Raw genomic sequence first — 22861 nt, 5'->3', positions numbered from 1 at the left:
TGTTTAAAGCTGCGTCGTGTGCTTTCTATCAAATGGCTTTTATAGATTATCATCATATGTTCGTCAAGTTCACTCATGGGCGCCGCATTGTCACGTGCAATCTCAGCGATGTGACCAATCACAGTGGTTTTGTTAGTGTGAAAAGTATGCAGTTCTCCAAATGAATGAAAAATAGAGTAACACTTATTATGTGGACTTGCTTTATTTTCATAAACATGTAGCATATGACACAATGGCAATTGCATAAATAATTATTCAGCTAAAATGTGCTGAAATACAGCAGAAAAGAAATACAGAGCAAAATGTTCAAAACTGTTTTTCTGTAAGCCTTTGAATATTTTCCACATTTTAGAATGCTAGAAAAGTTATCAATACAAAGAAATAACATGTAGTGACCAAAATGTTAAACAAAGTAATATTTAACACTGTGTCTAGAGCTCTTTACGGTCTGTGTCAGTGTGTATGAAAATTACAATTTAACAAAGATTTCAGAAGAAAATCAGAAGACTTGGAAAGTTTAAAATTATGGAACCATGAGATATTGATATGCTATATTCTCATGTTAACGTTTATTTTCTTGTCATTTACATTGTTAAGCTGTACTGGTGGTCTTTAGTTCACCATGTTCATCCTCCACCTGACCAGTGTTGTTTTTGTTCAGAGGGTCCTTGAGAGCCATAATTTCCTGTATCTTCAGGAAGATGTCACAGTCGGATGGAAATCGATTTCTCTGAAAAACATAGCTGAAATTAAAAAAGCTCTTTATCCCGGTATGGGACTTATTATGAAATCACAGCTAGAAAAAATAAATGACTTTATATTTTACATATATTTAAGACTAAAATCATTTTCCAAAATTAGTTTTCTACATCTGACCTTTGCCATTTTTAGTGTGCCGTCCTTTATAACTGAATTTGTCCTAATAGGGTAAATTATTTTTGGCAAATTGTCAGAAACACATTCAAATCCATTTTCACTATCTGAAAACTACTGAAAAGGTCTTAGTGTTTCACAAAACACTTTTGAGTAATTGATTTTACAAAATGTGCATTAAAAATGACAACATTTGATGTACAATTTTTTTTTTTTTTTTAATGATATGTATTTTTCAGTCTAAAATGAACTCACAATGGAGCCTTGACAGTATGTGACCAAACATGAATGGGATGTCATATAATACTAAAATTTAATTCTTTTTTGGTTGAATGTTATTATTGTATTTTAAATGCAATTTGCTCTGCGTCATGTAACGACTGAGACCAAATCAGACACAATTATTTGGTATATGTACAATAAAAATCTTCACACTTCACTCTGGGATCTGTGGTCCCATCCTCCCCCCCAAACAGGGCAAGAAGGTCTTCTCGTTACCATGGCCACGATCAGATAAGTTGGTTTTATGGGTGTAAAAGAATGCGACCACAGGCTCAAAGAGAGAGAGACAATGGGAAGACAGAAACAATCTTTAACCCTCTGGGCTTCTTCATTAATGTGTTACACTTGGCTTCCTTTCGTGCAAAAACGTACAAAGCCTTAAAATTTAACTTTTTTTTTCCCCCAGGAAAACCAATGAAATATATTTTTGTTCAATAATATTTTTTAATTATTATTTAGAATTTTTAAAGATTTTTATGATACTTTGCATTAATTATATAATTTTTATGAGCTATTTTTTCCATTAGAATTAATATATATATATATATATTTTTTTTTTTTTTTCAATAAATACAACATTCCACATCAAAATAGAGTGCAGGCCTATTTTTTACAGTCTATGGTGCAGGCCTAAAAAAAAAAAAATGTTCAAGTGAGAAGAGCGCCATTTAGTGGCTTTAAAAATATATAAATGTGTGTAATGTCCTGTAACCGCCTATAGGCTGCCGCTTTTTTATTTATTTATTTATTTTTTATTCCCATTCTGAAAGAAAAAAAATCAAATTACTAAGCAACCACTGAATGGAACAACACAAATTATATATCATTTTAAAGCTTAGGATCTCAGCTTTTTAATGCATCTAATCACATTTATTAACTCCTAACGAGTGCTGAGTACCGCCAGCAGGCGCCACCTAGCTGCGAAAATATTCATTACCATATTTTTCAAAAATTTTGCCTTGATTAACACAAAGTTGATGTCATTTGAAAGCTTAGAGTCTGAACTTTACAGTGAATGTATCCACTTTGAAAAACTCTTAAGCATTGCTGAGTTATTTGCAGATAAATAGAATTTCTTTTTTTCATAATCTATAAAATAATGTACTGCAATGTGTCAAAAACATCATACAGCTCATGAAACATTCACAGATCATTGAAAATGGCACTTCATTTTTTACAGCATATTATTACAATTAAAATGAGCCCAGAATTAACATAATCTATTGCTTTTATGACAAGATATTCTTCATAGAGAAACAATTGCCCATGAGGGGGCGTCAAAGACTGTACAAAAAGGCTATCTCTGTTCCAAATGCTGTAACTTTTGATTCCTTTATCCAAAAAAAAAAATTATCCAGATGCAGCTAATATGTAGGGGGACTTCACTAAAAAATAATTTTCCTCCTACCTTATTTCCTTCCTGAGTTATTCCATGACAAATAAGAAAGATATGCAAAATCATAATAAAAATTATATATATATTTTGTTTTTTATCAGCAGTTTCTCGGCAGGACAATGTCCAAATGTACTCTAATTTATATTTTCAAAAAATTTAAAAAGAGTTCTTTCAGACGATACCTACCTTTTGACTCTCCTTGCTACAGTTTTGGAGTTATGATTATATAGTTTTTATATAGTTTGGAGCAAAATTTGTTGTGTATGTGGGGGTCATATTTGCACTCTTGATGTTTTAGAGTGTCACCCCTTCATTGCTGTGCACTTTTTTTCTGCACAGTTGCTGATTTGTAGTTTGTACCACCAAAAGTTTCTCTGAGTTTTCCTATTTTTTCGTATTTCCCATTCATTTCCTATGGTCGTGCATTTTTGCACGAAGGAAGCTAAGTGTGACTTTTTTTTTACGACCCTTTAACATATCTGAATCATCTCCTTGATTTTTGTGTGTGTTCACATAGGTAATATAACAAAAGTCACCAAGTTTCATCCTTCTGAGGGTAATCCGTGTGGTTTTGTCGTAAAAATATACATATTTAAAACTTTAGGACGTAGTGTAGAAAGCGTCGTGACGTAGAACGAACGCAACAGCGCAGCCAGAGAGCAGAGCAAAACAAAACTCCACTCAGGATTTCCGCGATTTAAAAAACGTGTATTTAAAAGAAAATGTCGGAGGATTTTGATATTAGAGAAGAGGATATTGAGTTTTTGGCCCAGCCCTACGTTCTACATCACGACGCTTCCTACGTCGGCATCCATCCCGTGAATGCGCGTCGACCGTTGCCGGAAGCCAGTTTCTTTAATAAAGTTTTAAATATGTATATTTTTACGACAAAACCGCACGGATTACCCTCAGAAGGCCTTCGTTTATTCCCCTGGAGCCGGATGGATTACTTTTGTGAAGGATGCATGCAGATTTTTGGGACTTGAAGGAGGTGGACCCCATAACTTGACATTAGAACCACTGAAAGATCTAAGACATTTTCTAAAATAACTGAAAATGTGTTCGTCTGAAAAATGATTGACATATGCATCTCGAACGGCTTGAGGATGAGTAAATCGTGGGTTTAATATCATTTTTGGCCGAACTATCCCTTTAATACAGACTTTGCTGCATTAATCATAGATTATCTATAAATGAACATGCATCCCAGAAACTGTGTGAACGAGTGACTGTCTTGTGTACTATTATGTACAGTGAGGAAAATAAGTATTTGAACACCCTGCTATTTTGCAAGTTCTCCCACTTGGAAATCATGGAGGGGTCTGAAATTGTCATCATAGGTGCATGTCCACTGTGAGAGACATAATCTAAAAAAAAAAATCCAGAAATCACAATGTATGATTTTTTAACTATTTATTTGTATGATACAGCTGCAAATAAGTATTTGAACACCTGAGAAAATCAATGTTAATATTTGGTACAGTAGCCTTTGTTTGCAATTACAGAGGTCAAACGTTTCCTGTAGTTTTTCACCAGGTTTGCACACACTGCAGGAGGGATTTTGGCCCACTCCTCCACACAGATCTTCTCTAGATCAGTCAGGTTTCTGGGCTGTCGCTGAGAAACACGGAGTTTGAGCTCCCTCCAAAGATTCTCTATTGGGTTTAGGTCTGGAGACTGACTAGGCCAAGCCAGAACCTTGATATGCTTCTTACAGAGCCACTCCTTGGTTATCCTGGCTGTGTGCTTCGGGTCATTGTCATGTTGGAAGACCCAGCCTCGACCCATCTTCAATGCTCTAACTGAGGGAAGGAGGTTGTTCCCCAAAATCTCGCAATACATGGCCCCGGTCATCCTCTCCTTAATACAGTGCAGTCGCCCTGTCCCATGTGCAGAAAAACACCCCCAAAGCATGATGCTACCACCCCCATGCTTCACAGTAGGGATGGTGTTCTTGGGATGGTACTCATCATTCTTCTTCCTCCAAACACGTTTAGTGGAATTATGACCAAAAAGTTCTATTTTGGTCTCATCTGACCACATGACTTTCTCCCATGACTCCTCTGGATTATCCAAATGGTCATTGGCAAACTTAAGACGGGCCTTGACATGTGCTGGTTTAAGCAGGGGAACCTTCCGTGCCATGCATGATTTCAAACCATGACGTCTTAGTGTATTACCAACAGTAACCTTGGAAACGGTGGTCCCAGCTCTTTTCAGGTCATTGACCAGCTCCTCCTGTGTAGTTCTGGGTTGATTTCTCACCTTTCTTAGGATCATTGAGACCCCACAAGGTGAGATCTTGCATGGAGCCCCAGTCCGAGGGAGATTGACAGTCATGTTTAGCTTCTTCCATTTTCTAATGATTGCTCCAACAGTGGACCTTTTTTCACCAAGCTGCTTGGCAATTTCCCCGTAGCCCTTTCCAGCCTTGTGGAGGTGTACAATTTTGTCTCTAGTGTCTTTGGACAGCTCTTTGGTCTTGGCCATGTTAGTAGTTGGATTCTTACTGATTGTATGGGGTGGACAGGTGTCTTTATGCAGCTAACGACCTCAAACAGGTGCATCTAATTTAGGATAATAAATGGAGTGGAGGTGGACATTTTAAATGCAGACTAACAGGTCTTTGAGGGTCAGAATTCTAGCTGATAGACAGGTGTTCAAATACTTATTTGCAGCTGTATCATACAAATAAATAGTTAAAAAATCATACATTGTGATTTCTGGATTTTTTTTTTTAGATTATGTCTCTCACAGTGGACATGCACCTACGATGACAATTTCAGACCCCTCCATGATTTCCAAGTGGGAGAACTTGCAAAATAGCAGGGTGTTCAAAAACTTATTTTCCTCACTGTATATACCATGGTATGTATTTTATTATACAACCAACGGTCAATATAACCTTACCTGTATCATGTCTCCTATCTAATTAATTCTCATTTAATGACTCACACTTTGATGTACATCACTTTCTCTTAGAATGCAGTGTGGGTTTGTTATATCTATCTGAGCATTAATGAACGGAAAAGAGGGAAGGCAGATGTCTAACCACACTTGAGATAGCGTCATAAATCCTCCCGCAGAGGAAACTCCCCTCAGAAATTCCCCCTTTCTGATTGGTTTAGCCAGCCTGCAAGGTGTGCCTTTTGTCAAGCTTTAAAAGGCCTCTTCGCTAACTTTCCGCCCTTTTTAGCTAAGTTAATAGCTTAAGTTAATATTACTTTCAACATTTACTAATATATTATTAAAACCAAAGGTTCTATTGTTAACATTAATGTACTGTGAATTAACATGAACAAAAAATTAAACTAACATTAACAAAGATTAATAAATACAGTTACAAATGTATTGTTTATTATTAGTTCATGTTGGTTAATACATTAAATAATGTCTAATGTTAACTAATGAACCTTATTGTTAAGTGTTACCTAAATATAATGAGCAATAATTATTTGTTCAAAGTATCAAAGTAATCATATGGGTTTTATTGAACAACGCTGTTAAAATACTTCATGTAAAATAAATTATATGAACTAATATAAACATAACTTTTATGTACATTACGTTAAAAAAAATGTCCGCAGAGAGTGCCAACGGCAGCTGGTTACACTAAGGAATGATCAAATCCTTGTTTAATATTGACCAAACAAAATTTAATTCAAATGTAAACTTAAAAATAGAAATAGAAATGCAACAGTTGCTGTAATTTCTTGAACAAGAACATGTGCACATCAAAACATGCAAACTCAGTGCAACAAGGGTTAAACTTTTATTTTGAAATCGCGATGAACAACAATTCGCATATATTTCAGAAAGATATTTATGTATTCTCCTGTGTTGGCGTAGCCTAGAAATCTAGACGCACCCTAGCGGCAGCAAAATGTATTTTGCAGCCAGGGTAGTCTAGCAACTCTCCATTGACTTTCGAGCTGCAAAAACCTAAATTGGGTCAGGCCAATCACGTCGTGTATAGAGTAGGCGGGGCGGGCTTAACATAATGACGACAGAGTTGTGACGGTTTCCTGCTACTTGAAAACAAAAAATGGCTGCTGCTGCTGGAGAACAGTCTTTCGAAACGGCTTTGGCCGCGACTCTGGAGGACTTGGAGTTAAGTTTTTCTTTGAGAAAAGAGCATAGAACGGCACTTAAGTCATTCTTAAAAAAAGGAAGATGTGTTCGTAGTTTTGCCGGCTAGATATGGCAAAAGTTGAATCTATCAACTAGCTCCGCTGTTGGGAAAACGCTCTGGTTGGTTGAAGCGCTGTCCTATTGCGTGCAGAGGGAATTTGAAAGACAGCCGTTTATCCCGCCCCTCGGATTGAGCGTGTCTATGGTGAGTTGCCAGACCTAACATCTTGATGTAGGTCTGGCTTGCCAGGCTAGTGTTGGCGTAGATTTACAAATTAGTTGCGCGAATCTTGTGAAACGGCGCACACTGCGTGCAGATGAACGTCATAAGCCACAGAAACTCACAGCACGCAAAGATGGAGTTTGAGAAACCTGAGACGCTGACTGACACGCATATAAATGATGACAGTGACGACTTTTTATCTCACAATTGCGAGTTTACATCTCGTAATTCTGACTTTATTTCTCAGAATTGCGAGATATAAAGTCAGAATTGCGTGAAATAAAGTCGCAATTGTGTGTTATTAAGTCAGAATTGCGAGATATAAAGTCAGAATTGCGTGAAATAAAGTCGCAATTGCGTCTTGTAAAGTCAGAATTCTGACTTTTTTTCTCGCAATTGCGACTTTATATCACGCAATTCTGACTTTATAATACGCAATTGCGTGTTATAAAGTCAGAATTGTGAGATATAAACTATTCTGAGGTAAAAAAAAAAAGTCTGTCTTTTTTTTCTTAGAATTGGACTTTATATCTCACAATTCTGAGAAAAGATGTCAGAATTGCGAGATATAAACTCGCAATTATGTGTTATAAAGTGTTGTATAATATCAAGAAAATGCAATTACCTGCCTCCTTGTTTATTATAGATGCCTTTATTGTTACACATATTTAGCCAATGTATTGGATATAATGCATTGCATTCAATGTTATTATTTATTTTGTTTGTAAAAGATGGCTTATATTGTTTTGGCATAGATGTACAGTAATTGGTTTTGTATGTATATGTGACTGTGCCAACCCATGTTAAGAGGAGCAGAAAAGTGCGATTATGTGTGTGCGCTAGACTCCTAGAACTTTAAATGAACTCAGCCATCTTAGTTGAGTTTACTGTAGTTCAAGGACATGAAGAGGTGGACCGCTTGCACATGCCTGGAGAAGGATCTGGGAAACTTTGGAGGAGTGTCAATCTAACGCCTGTTAAAAACAACAGGAGTATAAAAGACTGATGAACTGACTGCCTCTTGGGATACTGATACGCCAGTGCCCCCGACGCCTAGAAGCCCAGAGCTGGGGACAAGAAACCCCGAGCAGAAGATAAGAAGCACAGAGCTTACTACACCTTTGTTTCAAAACATGACTATTGTATTTTATACTTAAACGATGAAGTTCTATTTGCCTTTATATTTTTGTTTATTATAAAAAGAAAAGTAACCAATTAAAAGAAATTTAATTGATTACAAAATCTGCCTTCTGAGATTTATGATGCTGGAAGACTTTTAATGAGAACATACCACAGAGGAGTCTTCTGACCAAATTGTAAGTACCTTTTGAATGCTTACGGTTTAGGTCAGATTTGACTTTCTTTACCTTACCTGAGAATAATAAATAAATAGGTAAAAGGTGTTAAGAGTAAAGTACACACCGTAAAACAAAAGTCAGAATTGCGTGATATAAAGTCAAAATTGCGAGAAAAAAAGTCAGAATTCTGACTTTATAAGATGCAATTGCGACTTTATTTCACGCAATTCTGACTTTATATCTCGCAATTCTGACTTTATAAGACGCAATTGCGACTTTATTTCACGCAATTCTGACTTTATATCTCGCAATTCTGAGAAATAAAGTCGCAATTGTGAGATAAAATGTTGCAATTATCTTTAAAATGTTTTATTCTGTGGCGGAAACAAGCTTCCATACTTTTTACACAATCTGCACACATGTAAATAATTAAAGTGTCATGCTGTGAAGAAAAAAAGCGCATATTTTTAACTAAATCACAGCCTTTGTGATTTCATGATAGCACTATGCTATATTATGATTGTAAATGGTTTTAAATAGATCGCGTAGCCTTAGAAAATGGTGTAATAATGCGGTTCATGGATTCTCGTCTGTGGAATGCGCCACTTCCGGTATTTTGCCGGTTACTCGACACGGGTAAATTGCAATCGAGGATTTTTTAAAATCGAGTACTCGACTTTACTCGAGGAATCGTTACAGCCCTAGTCGAAACCACCATGCAAGTTCATCATATCTTCTCCACCCAGCAGAGAAGAAAACGACTGCAACTTGTACAGTGACTTTTGACACTCACGGACCCATCAACAAACTCAATTTTCAACCACTTCAAGAATTGTATCCACTGCACCGACCATGAAAGTATCAATTTAATGAGGTGCTCTGAAAATTATAAGCTGATGGTTCTTTTCATAGTTAAATAGATCTTTTCCATAGTTCTATTTCCTGCTTCCGGTTCCATAACACTCACCATTTTACCTATGCATGTATGTATGTATGTATGAATGTATGTATGTTTGTTTAGTTTAGTTATGTTTGTGATTTAGTTAATAAAACTTGTGCACAATTATGTATTTGGTTTCTGATCCTCTGCTTGCAACAAAGTCCCTTTTACGAACTTGATCTTGTTACATGCTCTAAGTGCTGTACATGCTGAGAAAAAATTATCTTTCGGTGGCCATGAAAGATACACTTTTCTTAGGATAAATGAATAATCAAAGAGTTCGTTGGAACTGATTAATTGATTGTAATATTAATTTAGCTTACCTCAAAGTTAATCCAATTAACTGACCCAAATATTAATCATTAATCATAATTGGTAATTATGGATTATTATTAATATTTCCCCTTTGAGCTAATTTGTTACATCATTTATAATGACGATACACCATAGAGGGTTTTAAAAAGGTTTAGGAAGAGTGATGAGACTCACATTGAGAGAAAGACGCAGAAGTCCACCTTCACCCTGGCCTTCCAAAGATGTGAGGAACAGCTTGAGTGACTGCTCAGTCAGTTTATTTCCTGAATTATCAGAAAAGAAAATGTTACAGCCATAACATACTAGTATGTTTTACTCTAATACTGAAATAAAATCAAGTCTGAAATGAAATCACCCGACAGATTCAGAGAAGTAAGGCATGTGTTTCCTGGATGAATGACTTTCCCTCCAGTGTGCACAATTCCAGGATCCAACAGAGGAATCACCGTCTCAACCACCTCCACTGTCTGACATACAAATGTTACCATGCTTAATGTGAAGGATGTTTAATTTCAAAGCTCTTATTATAGCAAAGAGGTTTCCTAAACATTTAGGAAGTTATTTTCTCTGACATCTTAATACATTTCATTATCTTATCCTGGACAAATACGGAATGGAGATATAAGTATTAGGCAAGTTGATATTCTGATCAAAGTTTTTTCAAGCACATTTTACCAATTCCAAACCACATTAAACTTGTGTATAACCATTTATAAGTTAATTATACAGTTGTGATCAAAATAATTCAACTCCCATTGCAAATCAGGTTTATTGGCAACATTTACAGACTTTTAAGCTGTTTGCAATGAACAAATCAAACAAAAGTAATTGAAATAGCTCAACAGAACAAATGTTTCAAGTGGATTCCCCAAATTCAACTGAAAATGCAACTTTTAATGACTTCCGCAGTCTCGAAATTATTCAACTCCCTGAATAGAATCCCTCACAACAGCACAAATCTGCAAAACAGGTGTTGTCTCAAGCACACCTGATGCAACTAATCAAGGGCTTCATTAGTTGCACCAGGTGTGTTTGAGCTAGAACACATGAAATATCTGAACTAGCTAGGTTTGTTAAGTGTCACGTTTTACTGCATGTTAGAAATATGGCTAAGTCAAAAGTATGGTCAGGTCAAGAGAAGATGTCATCACCCTTCATAAACAAGGAACAGGGTACAAAAAGATAGCGAAGGCACTAAATGTTCCAAGAGACACAGTTGAAAGCATAGTTTGCAAGTTCAAAGTTCAAAAGAACGGTTACACTATCAACGGCTTCAACCAGATTTCTGAGAAGGCAGGTTCCCAGCAAACACAGAACGTTGGCGCAACGTACCCAACCTTCTAACAATGTTTTAACAACATGGCCAAAAGGTTGCTATAACTACGTTGTGTGGTGAAGGTTGTTACAGCGTTGTCACAATGTTGAACATTGAACCACCTTTCAAGGCCATAGCTTAAGGTTTAACGGTGTCTGGACAACCACTGGACAACATATGTACTCGTCACTGCCCTGAAGCGCGAAAATCAGACTTTTGAATTTCAACTGATCGTTGGGCCGTCTCTCATTCTTCATCGAGCAATCCATACGTGAGAATTGCTTTAATTTACCTCAGCTAAATAAGACACGTAATTATTCAAACACAACCTACAACTTCCTTATCTGATGTGACATTTTTTTGAACATCATCTGGTCAGGTATGACAAATATTTAACTTTATGCCAAAAGTATGAAGCCAAAATGACTTTAATGATGAGTAATTGATTTCAGCGCGTAACCTACTTGTTGCACGTTAATGTTTTTTACTTTTTTTTTTTTTTTTGGAAACGCACAGAGAAAAAAAATGTTTGTAACTGCTCGCACAACTGCTTATATTTTCCTTTGATTTGTCGTCTCATTCGTTTCTTTGCCAGATTTTCGAATGTTTGCTCATGCTAGTTAGTCCACTCTCTGTGTAATATGTTTGTTTGTTTGTTTTTTCTTCTCACAAATGTATGACTTTTGGAAGTGCAATTTAATTACCATATGCAGTTTTAATAAAGTTGAATTAGCTAACCTTCTACGTCATTTTTACTCTTCAAAGTGTACACTTGCAGGTGTTGATTATAATGAACTTACTGTTAGGCCCATAAATAATAAGGATAAACAATATTTAAAAAGTATATAATTATATAACATATGACAAATTAAAAATTAACCACAAAACATAACATGCTACATGGGACCTATCTAGCATAAAAAAATTAATGGCCAGAACGTCGTCTCTCAGTTGCTGAATGTCACGTAGCAACGTTGCGACAGCCCTGTCGCGTCTTACAATTCTACGTTGTTACAATGTTGCGAGCACGTAGACAGCGACGTTGCCATAGCAGAAATGCAACGTGCCACAGACGTTGCCACAATGTAAATGTGTTTGCTGGGTTCAGAAAAACACTCAAATGACTGCAAAAGACCTGCAGCAAGCTTGCACAGTAAGGCGCATACTAACCGCATGTGGTTTCCATGCCTGAACTCCAAGACGTACACCACTACTGACCCAAAAGCACAAGAAAAGTCAACTCCAATTTGCTCAAAATCGTATAAATAATCACAAAGTAGTCAATGGGGACCATCAACTGTCTGTTACCGACATTCTTCAAAAATATCTTCTTTTGTGTTCAGCAGAAGAAAGAAATTCATACAGGATTAAAACAACTTGAGGGTGAGTAAATGTTTTATGGACATATTGGTTGAGAGTGACTCATGACTTTAGCGGCCGTGGTGAGAGAGTCATGGTGTGAGCTGCTACTAACAAAGAGCAAGTTGGACCTTTCAGGATAGGAGATGGACAGGAGATAATCTCCCAAAACTTACTGCTAGATTCTAGAAATATAAATTCTTCAAACAGTGGTACAAGAGGAAGTGGTGCTGGTCCCTTAAGAGTCACTCTCAACATTTCAGCTTGTGATTCTTAAGTGGGGGTCACGTTTCAGGATTTTTACCATAGCAAAGTCTTTGAGAACCTGACACCTTGTACTTCTGGAGACTCTGAGTAAGTTGAAGTTCTGGTGGTACTGGATACTAAAGGGTTCCTGATGGTTCCACACCTAAGACTTTTGCAGTTAATAACTTTTCTTCTGTGGTGAATAGTACATTCCAGGCCCCTCTCTGTCTGTAAAAGTGGACAATGTTTTGCTACATTTTGATTGGATCCTGGTGGACTATCTGATGGATTTTTTTAATTAATCATAACTAACATTGTTTTTGTTGCAGGAAAAACGTTCATATGCTTTTGGCTAAATGTATGTTTCCTCTTTTACTTTGGTTGTGTGAGTGCAAAAAAACAAATATGGGAAATGAAACTAGACAAATGTCTAAACATGAAACCTTGTGGTTACCTAGTAACAAGAGGGCTTGTCTATGAACAACCAATCAAATTGTAGGGAAATTATGTAATGTTTCATGTCATTTTTGCCATACCCCTTATTCTATAAAAAGTGTTGTATTCGTGTTCGCTAGTGGGATTCTCAATGGAATTTGTCTGAGATGCTCCAGCCGTGCTTCTTCTTGGGGGAGCCGTGATTAAAGCATTTTAAGGACGTTTGCTGAAGTCTGTCTGTATATTATTGCTGCAGCAAGCTAGTTAGGGGAACAAGTATTAGCACCCAGCCGACGTTGATGTGTAGACGCGCAAGTGTATAGGATTAGACTCAGCCACCGTCGACATGTAGACGCACTAGAGTATAGGATTAGCACCCAGCCGATGTCGATGTGTAGATGCGCTAGGGTATAGGGTTAGACTCGGCCGACGTCAACTGTAGACGCGCTAGAGTATAAATATTATAGGACGTAGTTGGGTTTAGGGAAAAATCTACCACAACTAACACAAAAAAACTGTCCAACGGCATCAGATAAAGGACAACAGCCAAACACCTCTTAGAAGGCAAGAAGACCACCTCTGGTACCAAGCCTGGGAAGGACAGGACTTGATTGGTTCAAATGCAGTTTCTGCCCTGCACCCAGAGGATAAATATTATTGAACGTCAATCAGGAGACGTTTAGGGGCGTCGATTAGGAGACAACACAGGTTTAACTTAAGTCAGGTGCGTAGGGGAAAATCTATCAGTACAAATGAATGAATGCATGTCAGTTCAATCTTTTTCCATCTTCTTTGGATTCTATTTGTTTAGAATATTGACAAATGTATTCTGGTGGTGGTTTGGAAAGTGAGAAATGCATTGGTAAAACTTTAAAGACACTTTAAAGCAGGGGTGCCCAATCTTGCTCCTGCCGATCGACTGTCCTGCACAGTTCATCTCCAACCCTAATCAAACACACCTGACTTTAATTTTCAAGTGATCCTGAAGACCTTAATTGGTTGCTTCAGGTGTGTTTGATTAGGGTTGGAGATGAACTGTGTAGGAAAGTCGATCGGCAGGAGCAGGATTGGGCACCCCTGCTTTAAAGTGTCTTTAAAGTTTTACCAATGCATTTCTCACTTTCCAAACCACCAGCAGAATACATTTGGCAATATTCTAAACAAATAGAATCCAAAGAAGATGGAAAAAGATTGAACTGACATGCATTCATTCGGCACCCCTGCTTTAAAGACTTCTAGCTGTGTGCTTTATGGAAATGAGTTTCACAGGGGAAAGATGGGTTGTGTCCCCACACTGTGTGTGCCCTCTGATGCCAGCAGCCAATCACAACTCTGGAATCGAGAAACACCAAATTGCAATCTCCTTCTCATCGGAAAGGGATAATGGTACCCTTGCAAAAGACACTCCTTGCTCTGAGCCTGCAGCCCGTTTACAGTGAAGCCAGCAACAGATACAAGTTCTGAGTCTCGGGCCTGCAAAGGTGAGACAGAAACAGATCAACAAAGTTCTGAGACTCCCAACGGCTGAGACATAACACATACACCATCCTGGGTCTCCAGCATGCAAAGGTGAGACAGAAAAAGGTTCCATGTTCTGATTCTACAGCTTGTGAGGCAGTAACAGATATGACCTCATTCTGAGTCTCCAGTCTGTGAGGAAAGAGACATTAACAAACTTTACGTTCAGAGTCTTTGTCCAGCGAGACAGTAACAGATGCAGCATGTTCAAAGTCTCCATGCCAGAGAGACAAAAGCAGATTGACCAAGTTCTGAGTGTCTGTCCCAGAGAAGCAGAAGACAAATGGACATTTGCAACAAGGTTAAGCTCCAGAGAGTTCCTTCATCTGCGTGTTCCAGATTGTTAAGGACCTTCTGCACCTACTTCAGGGCCTCATCTGCGTGTTCCAGATTTTAGGACCCTTTAGTGCTCCTGGAGATCAGCATCTCACAGATCTTTGTGTTCAGGCACAGCCATCGGACTGCTCACTCGACCACGTGGAACGTAAATATCCCTTTACCAAACCTCTGATGCTAGTTAATAACAAATAATCTTTCATTTATTTGTTTGATGCATAATAAGGTTCTTCACCTTGTTAGTTTCAGAAAAACTCTTCCATAGCCACATTCAACTTAATCACTTGTATTGTATGCCTATCATGCATTTTATTCCTTTATCATTCATGGTTTTCATTTAGTAGTTGTGTTAGTTATTCTGGTTTATCTTTTGTTAATAAAATGTATCTTATTACACTTGTGTCTTCCTTGTGTTGATAATGCAGAAGAGGCTCTACAATTTAACTATCTCATCAATCTTTCAGATAAATCAGCTGACCAACTCCCTCCAGGTTACATTAATTTTAATGATTGAACAGCCCCGTTGGGAGTGTTCTCATACTGCCAAGGTAAAAGTCTCATCTTTTGTGTCAAAAGTGGTCATCTGATATGTACACATAACCACAACTTAAGTAACGTGTCATCCAAAACTCACAATGTCAGAGGTGACCTGAGTACCAATAACCACATAATTGGCATCCCTGGGCAGGCGGAAGTAAAATCACTACACTTCTCAACCTGTTTTTTTTTTTTTTTTGGGTGAGCATTTCTTGTCCAATGGTCACACCTTTACTTTGCGATTTCTATAGTATTGCATCCTTCTCATGGGCTTTTAATAATTCTTGACTTTCAGTGTGAGTTACAGTTTTTATTTGCTTTGGTACTATTTTCACAAGTAAGGTGTACATTTTCAAGACTCTTAGTACAAAAATCCAAACTGATCACACTTGTAACACAGCTGGTCATTCTTTGAAAACCTGATCTCATGCTTTCATTACAGTTCTACACATTTTAGTCCACATAATCATTGTTTCAAACACAAGATTATTTGTATATGTAATGAGAACATTTAGTTTAATCACAGAAACACAACAGTATGATCTTCTAATTTAGTACTAACAATCAATTAATTCAACAGCAAACAATACAAGATACTGTACATGTTTCAATTCACCCTTGTTGCTGAAATAATTACAGTAATACAGGCTACAGCTGCCACATTAGAAAATACGCTTACATTACATAACTTATGAAATTGAATCCATAATGTTTGTAATATAGTATATATCTAGTGTGTTATCAAAAGGTGTGATGAGGTTATCCTGCTTTATGTTCACAAATGTTGTGTTTCATGTTTTATGGGGACTTTCCATAGACATAATGATTTTTATTCTGTACAAACTGTATAGGCCTATTCTATCCCTTAACCCTAAATATAATCATCACAGAAAACTTTCTGTATGTTGACATATTCAACAAACATCACTTAGTATGATATACATGCTGTTTTCCTCATGGCGACCTATAGTATATATGTCCCCACAAGGACAATGATTTCGAATATTGCCATCTTTTTAGAGACATTTATATAGATGAAACAGTTATTTTGTGTAGTGAAAAGGATACTTTGTGATTTTGAGTATTGTACCAACACAATTGAAAACATGATGAAATGTTTGAAAAAAGTGCACTTTTGATGATCTGTTGTGATATTAGCACTGAGAGTTTTGAAAATGTACACCTTACTTGTGAAAATAGTACCAAAGCGAATAAAAAATAAAAAAAAGTCTTATTTGGCTCATTTTACATGTAAAAGAAAACATGCTTAACAATTATGCACATCTACATAAGGCGTTTTTCACTTCCAGCCATCGTTAATAATTATATATCACTTATAAATGATTATATACAAAATGAATAGTAGGTATTAAGATTGTTTGGAATTGGTAAAATGTGCTTGGAAAGCACTGTATTCTCTGGCTGAAATGTGTTCAAAATGTTTGACAGATTATATGATTCTATAATGATGGGTCAATAATAATTTCATGAAGTATCTCACAGTATCTTAAATATTTATTCACCCATATACATTTTTATAATGGGATGAGTTGTTAAATTAATTCTTACCTCTTGTTCAGACACTGGCAGATTCTTGTCTTTGCCTCCTATCTTTCCAGCCTGACTACGGGGAACTTTATCATCTGAGTGAAAAACAAGAAATAGAAATATTCACTTTACATGTAAACCATCAAATATAAAGTGCACTTCTGAATCTCAAACAAATAGGAGTCAAATTAGTTTAATTACCTTTCTTGGCCACTTTTGGCTCCTCTTTCTTGGCAACCTGAGCTGGCGCTGGGTTGTCCTACACATAAACATTCTCAAACAACTGTAAACCATTGTATTTGATCTAAATCATAAGAGACATACTCTTTTCATGTGTGTGTGTGTTTGGCATGCTTCTGTCGCAAGCAACAATGCAGGTGACAATAGGATACAGAAATATAGTGGCTAGCATAGTTCATGTATGTTGGTTGGATTCCCGGCAACGTTCATTTGGCCGCTGGGTTGTTGGCAAAGCCATGAGCCTTTCCAAAAATGCTTTACCTTCTTTTTGGTGGTGCTCTTTGCAGTCTTGTTGAGGCGATCCAGCGAAGAGCTGCTGCGGACGGAAAGAGGCTGTTCCAGTGAGTCTGCAAGACTAACCAGAGACGGCTGGATCACCGATTGTTCAGCTTTAATTAACAGCTTCCTCCTCTCAACTATCTCCTCATGAGTCAGAGCAAAGGGGCCAAGCACCTAAAGAAAGAAATGAGAAAGAGTTTCATAGAAATATGCATGTTTCACAGTCTAATGTCTCAAGTTAGGCAAAGTAAGGCAAATGAGATGTAGTTGTTAATAGAAGTTCAAACTGTATGTGTACCTCAGCCAAACGAGCTGCTCCTTCATCTCCTATTTGATTGTGGGATAAGGACAGACATAGCAAGGAACGGTTGAGACGCAGACCCTTTAGAAAGAGGGATGGGGGATAAGCACTCAATTTTAAGTGTATGCAGTCTTCAGACACCTTCAGACGGACAGACTTCAATTCTACACACCTGAGCAATGTGATTTGCACCTGCATCACCAATGCTATTAAAGGCCAGGTTGAGTGACAGGAGTTTTCTGTTGGCAGTGGCTTCAGTAGACAGAGACGAGCCAATCAGACGAGCTCCTTCATCTCCTATATGATTGTTGCGTAGTGATAAGTCTGTCAGCCTAGCATAGACATTATTTAAAAAGAGCTGAGTTTAATTACAAATAATGCATTTTGATAACATTATAATACATTTAAGTTCTATATTGCAAGCAGCAAATGTATACGTGTACCTACTTAACCATATTTTTGGGACAACTTTGTACCCAGAAGTTAGCTAAATCTGACAGAACCTTATTTGTAAAAATACAGAGAGTGTTCTTTTAGGGTGTAAGGTTGAAAATGAACAAAGACTTGCTTTCCTGTTCCAACCCCCTCCAAGGGCCATTTGGTAATCGAATTGTCACACCTTTACGGTGGGGGAAGTTGTAATCTTCTGATTGATCAGTTTGAATGTCTCTGATTTGGGTTTTAGTCACATGGTGAAATAAGGAATAAAAGAATAACCCTAACCCAAACTGTTGCTTTCTCTCTTCTTTTTCTCTTTCTCTAGCTCTAGTCTTGGGCTCTCCTCCTAGACTGGCTCTTTCTCTCTTTTCTTTTCAAAAGCAATCCTCTCTCTCTCTCTCTCTCTCTCTCTCAACATTTTACATACATGCTGGGTACAATTAATGGTATATGATTTTATCATCTCATACATCTATTTTGTTACTCTTTTGAGTATAACCAATTAGATATTGTCATTAAACCTTTTCAATTACAAATGATGTTTACAAAAGTAGTTTTGATTCAATAACTTTGAAGTGCTACCTATTCCAATACAATATCGTCCCACTATAGCAATGCTCTCCCACATATTTTGCTATTATAACTGCGCTTATTTCCATTGTTAGCATAAGTAGCAGTGGGTGCAAAGACAAGAAATGTACAGTTTTCTACAATCTTGCAGATAACGTTTCTTTAGTCATTCGGCAATCCTGTAGCATGAACCACTATAGGCAAACCAGCCTTTATAGGGGTTAGGATTAGGTTAAAGAATTTATAACTATCTGTATATATACTTCCATTCAAAGGTTTGGGGTCAGATATTTTTAATGTTTTGAAAGAAGTCAAGGCTGCATTTGTTTACAATACAGTAAAAACTGTAATATTGTGAAATATTATCAAAACTGAAAATAACTGTTTTTTATTTTAAAATGTAATTTATTCCTGTGATGGTAAAGCTGAATTTTCAGCATCATTATTCCAGTCTTCAGTGTCACATGATCCTTCAGAAATCATTTGAATATACTGATTTGGTGCTCAAGAAACATTTATTATTATTAAAAAATGTGTGCTGTGTAATATTTTTGTGGAAACCATGATACATTTTTGATGAATGAAAGGATTCTTTGATGAATAAACAGTTCAAAACAGCATTTATTTGAAATAGAAATTTTTGGTAGCATTATAAACACACATAAATGTGTGTGTGTGTGTGTGTTTAAAAATAAGAATGACTCACATGCTGTCCTCCCCAATAAGTAAGTGGTAGCTCTGCTCAGGGAGTGGATTGCCATCCAAAACCAGTTTCCTAGCAAGATATAAGTTGGTAGATGATGTCATCAGATTTTCCAGTATCTATTATCACATTATCATTATTTATTTTCCGAATAGATCATTTGGGTAAGATTTACCAACAGTTTTGGCGCAAACACTCTTTTGGCGTTAAAACACTACTGTCAGGATTTACTAAAGACACAGTGAAAAATTCGTACTGAAAAGGCGTGGACAGTTGTTTTTGCAGCTGACCTTATAATAATTGCATATGCATTTGTAGGAGTTTCCCTTTCAGATGCAAAATTTATGGGAGGAGACAATTTAAATGGCTAATGCAAAGTGATTAACTAAGGTTGACGCCATTATTTACGCCTTAAACCAGACGCTAACTGGTAGTTTGCATTGGTCATTCTGGAAATGATCCGGCTGCGTTTATGTTCTTTAATTTGCATGTCGTCAGTAGATCACGCACAGAACTTTCCACTTCCATCAGCGTTTTTATTTATTTATTGTGCTCTCACGCTAATTTGTACTGTTTAGTAAATGTGGCCCTTTGTCTGTGGTGTAAAGAAAAAAGTAGACCTATAGCATAGACTGGGAAATATGGCTTACATAACATTCTGAGATCTAATTAATATTTTCTGGTGTCCCTATTATGCTAGTTTTGGTTTGGAGGTCTCCTATAATAGGTTTATATGCATCCAAGGTCAAAAAACACTTTAATTTTCTCATAATATACATCGAAGCATCTCCTCTGTGTCTAAAACAGTTCGATAAAGGATTCAGTCTCTACCTCTCCTTTCCAAGAGCCTACTCTCCTCTGATTGGTCAGATGGCCAAGTCTGTTGTGATTGGTCTACTGCTTACAGCAAGATAGCATATCTGAATATTGTACATTTGTTACAAACCTACATAGGTTTGCGCAAGGAGTAAGGCTGGAATTACTGAGGACCTGTTGCAGGCAGTTCAATATCGGTTCTTTCTTTTGAGAGACAGGGGTTTCCATCCAAACGTGAAGCAAATCTTTTCAAAGGTCGCAAAAAAACAACAAAAACAAATCAAACAAATTTGGTACGTTTCCATTAAGTTGTTCGAGCGGATGACGGTGGGGTTGGTAACCTAGTAACCAACACTAAATAAAACACCATCAGCGGAAACAGCCGATTAGCCACGTGGGTTTAATGTTCGCTATGTCAGAATTTATTCGGCAAATGAAAAAGTAAAAACTTTTTTGAAAATGTAGGAATTTTTGTTGTTGTTGAAATTTGCCGTTTCCATCACTCGTTTCTGATGCGATACTTCAAAATGCGCATAAAAACAGGGTGATGGAAACATAGCTAATAACTCAATTTATTGTGTGTCCACTTAAATCTTTAAAACTTTGTAGACCTTTTAAATTCACAAACATTACATGAAATGTAGGTAATATCTAAAAAAGCATAATAGGGGAACTTTAAAAAACATATGAAACACACTGAATGTGGGTCTTAATGGCACTAAAAAGGATTAATGATGGGAATTTTAGACATTTTAGCCCTTAAAGACAGTTTGACTGCTCTCACCTGAGATTTGAGCACAGAGACACAGTGTTTCTCAAGGAGGAGAAAGTGCAATCCGTCAGGCCTACACGCCACATGCTGCAAAGCATCACCGTTATTGGGAAATGGACATAACATACTGTTTATTTGCAACACTAACACCCATAAACATACATACAACACACACACACACACACACACACACACACAAAAGCTCACTGTAAGCACTTGAAATTACTGAGGGACGGCAATGTCCTGCTCAGCACCTGAAGCATAATATCATCCACCTTCCACCCTATCAAAAAATAATAATAATAATAATAAAATACATTTTGATATGAAATATTTCTTAGGAGTTTGAACAACTGCATCTAATAGTTCACAAAGAAGCAATGGCCTTACCAGATATCTTGACTGTCTTTGACTGGTCTTCATTCTCCAGCTCTACCTCAAGGCAGGGCTCAGAGGACCATGTTGTCATTTGACTTTCTAAGGATTTCTGAGATTGATTGTGTTCTTCAGTCCAGGTTAGGGTTTTTTTTAGGAAAAAATAAAGAGTTTTATGGCATTAAAAAAGCATCTTTAATAGGGGAGCAGAACACAATTGTCTTATGTACAACATATTTACCCATCACAGATTTTGACTGCTTCAGCTTGACAGAAGGGATCTTTTTCACACCCATGAGTTTACACTGTTCTGGAAAGTCCAACTCCAGATTTCCTGAACACGGGTGATCATCTAGTGTGAGTGATACCACAAAACAATGACATTCAGTTGATTTTAATTGCCATCTTAGGACGTAGCATATAGTTTGGTTATAATAATAAATATTATCAAAATCCAGTCTGTCTTTACAGTCGGATACCTGCGGTTTTAGATGTTTCCTCCTCAATCCCAGAATCCACCTTGTCCGCTTTCTCTTTGGCGGATTTGTCTACTCGTTTTCTCATCTTTTCAGTGGGAAACTATTTAAATTTTTTAATACCCAAAATGATTAATTATTTAAAATCAATATATAGTAAACTAACTTTACTCATTCAGCACTAGCGTTGTAGCTGGCTCAGGTTGTATTCCGTTGCCATGCCATCCCTTGAAATACAACTGTTACTTTTGAAGCCACCTAGTGGATGGTGGAAGCTCTGTACATAGATATATTCCTCATTAGAGGCTGTCGTCCGCCATATTGGAACGGTCAAAGTTGACTGCGTCTGCAATCGTACTAGACCTAGACGCATGTATGAATCAGTATAAATATTTATATCTGCAACAGACTTCAGCAGATGATTTTGCTAAACTTACACAATACAACAAGAAGGCGTCAGATAACACGACACTAAAATGTACCATAGTTTAAAATCCTGTAATATTGAATTAATACATATAAGAAGTTGAACCCAAACCAACAAATTCTCACCTGTGAAAGGTTATCCCATCTCTTCGGGAATTTAAATCTCGGTGAAATCTTCTTAAAGCAACCAGAAGCTGCGCAATGTTGTGTGGCATCATTGATTCATTGATACTTGATATGTAAGTGACGACATGCTGACCGTTCCAAGATGGCGGACGCGGAGACGTTAATTTCTCTGGCTCTGAAGACCAAAAATAAACTGTTCTGGGGTGCGTTTCCCAAAGCAAGTTCCGTCGTTACCAATAGAGTTCAATGGAAATTGCGATCACAGTTGGCCAACGATGCTTCTGGGAAACGCACCCCTGACAGATAAACCCCAGATATCATAATGTGGCAAATAATTACTATAAATATTAACACTTTTTTTTTTTTTTAAAGAGACTGCGGGATTGTTTACAAACAAACGAAATAATTTAGGCTAATCTATTGAATTAAATAAAAAAAAATATTTTGCGAATTGTATATCACATGTATTAAGGAATATTTTTTCTGGAGGTGTTATAGAAAAAAGATGACCTACAGACTAAATTAGTTAAGAGTTAATAAATGTTTTCATAAATATATGACAGCTATGAAGCTTTTCAAAAAAAGGT

General features: G+C 36.9%; 1 protein-coding gene across 1 annotated transcript; it reads right to left on the bottom strand.

Moving 5' to 3' along the window:
* Nucleotides 1-479: 479 nt before the first annotated feature.
* Nucleotides 480-21810, bottom strand: lrrc71 (leucine rich repeat containing 71; the record flags this gene model as incomplete). Its single annotated transcript, XM_084131213.1, has 14 exons — nt 480-730; nt 9633-9721; nt 9814-9925; nt 16774-16847; nt 16954-17011; nt 17254-17445; nt 17570-17653; nt 17745-17904; nt 19287-19355; nt 20884-20958; nt 21079-21154; nt 21262-21375; nt 21488-21598; nt 21726-21810. The coding sequence occupies 14 exons, from the start codon at nt 21808-21810 to the stop codon at nt 593-595; spliced, it is 1437 nt and encodes a 478-aa protein (XP_083987339.1). The 3' UTR covers nt 480-592.
* Between the last annotated feature and the right edge of the window lie 1051 nt (nt 21811-22861).

This window comes from Abramis brama, assembly GCF_963993115.1.
Source record: "Abramis brama genome assembly, chromosome: 12".
NCBI lineage: Eukaryota > Metazoa > Chordata > Actinopteri > Cypriniformes > Leuciscidae > Abramis > Abramis brama.
This window is presented reverse-complemented; position numbering and strand designations above follow the sequence as displayed.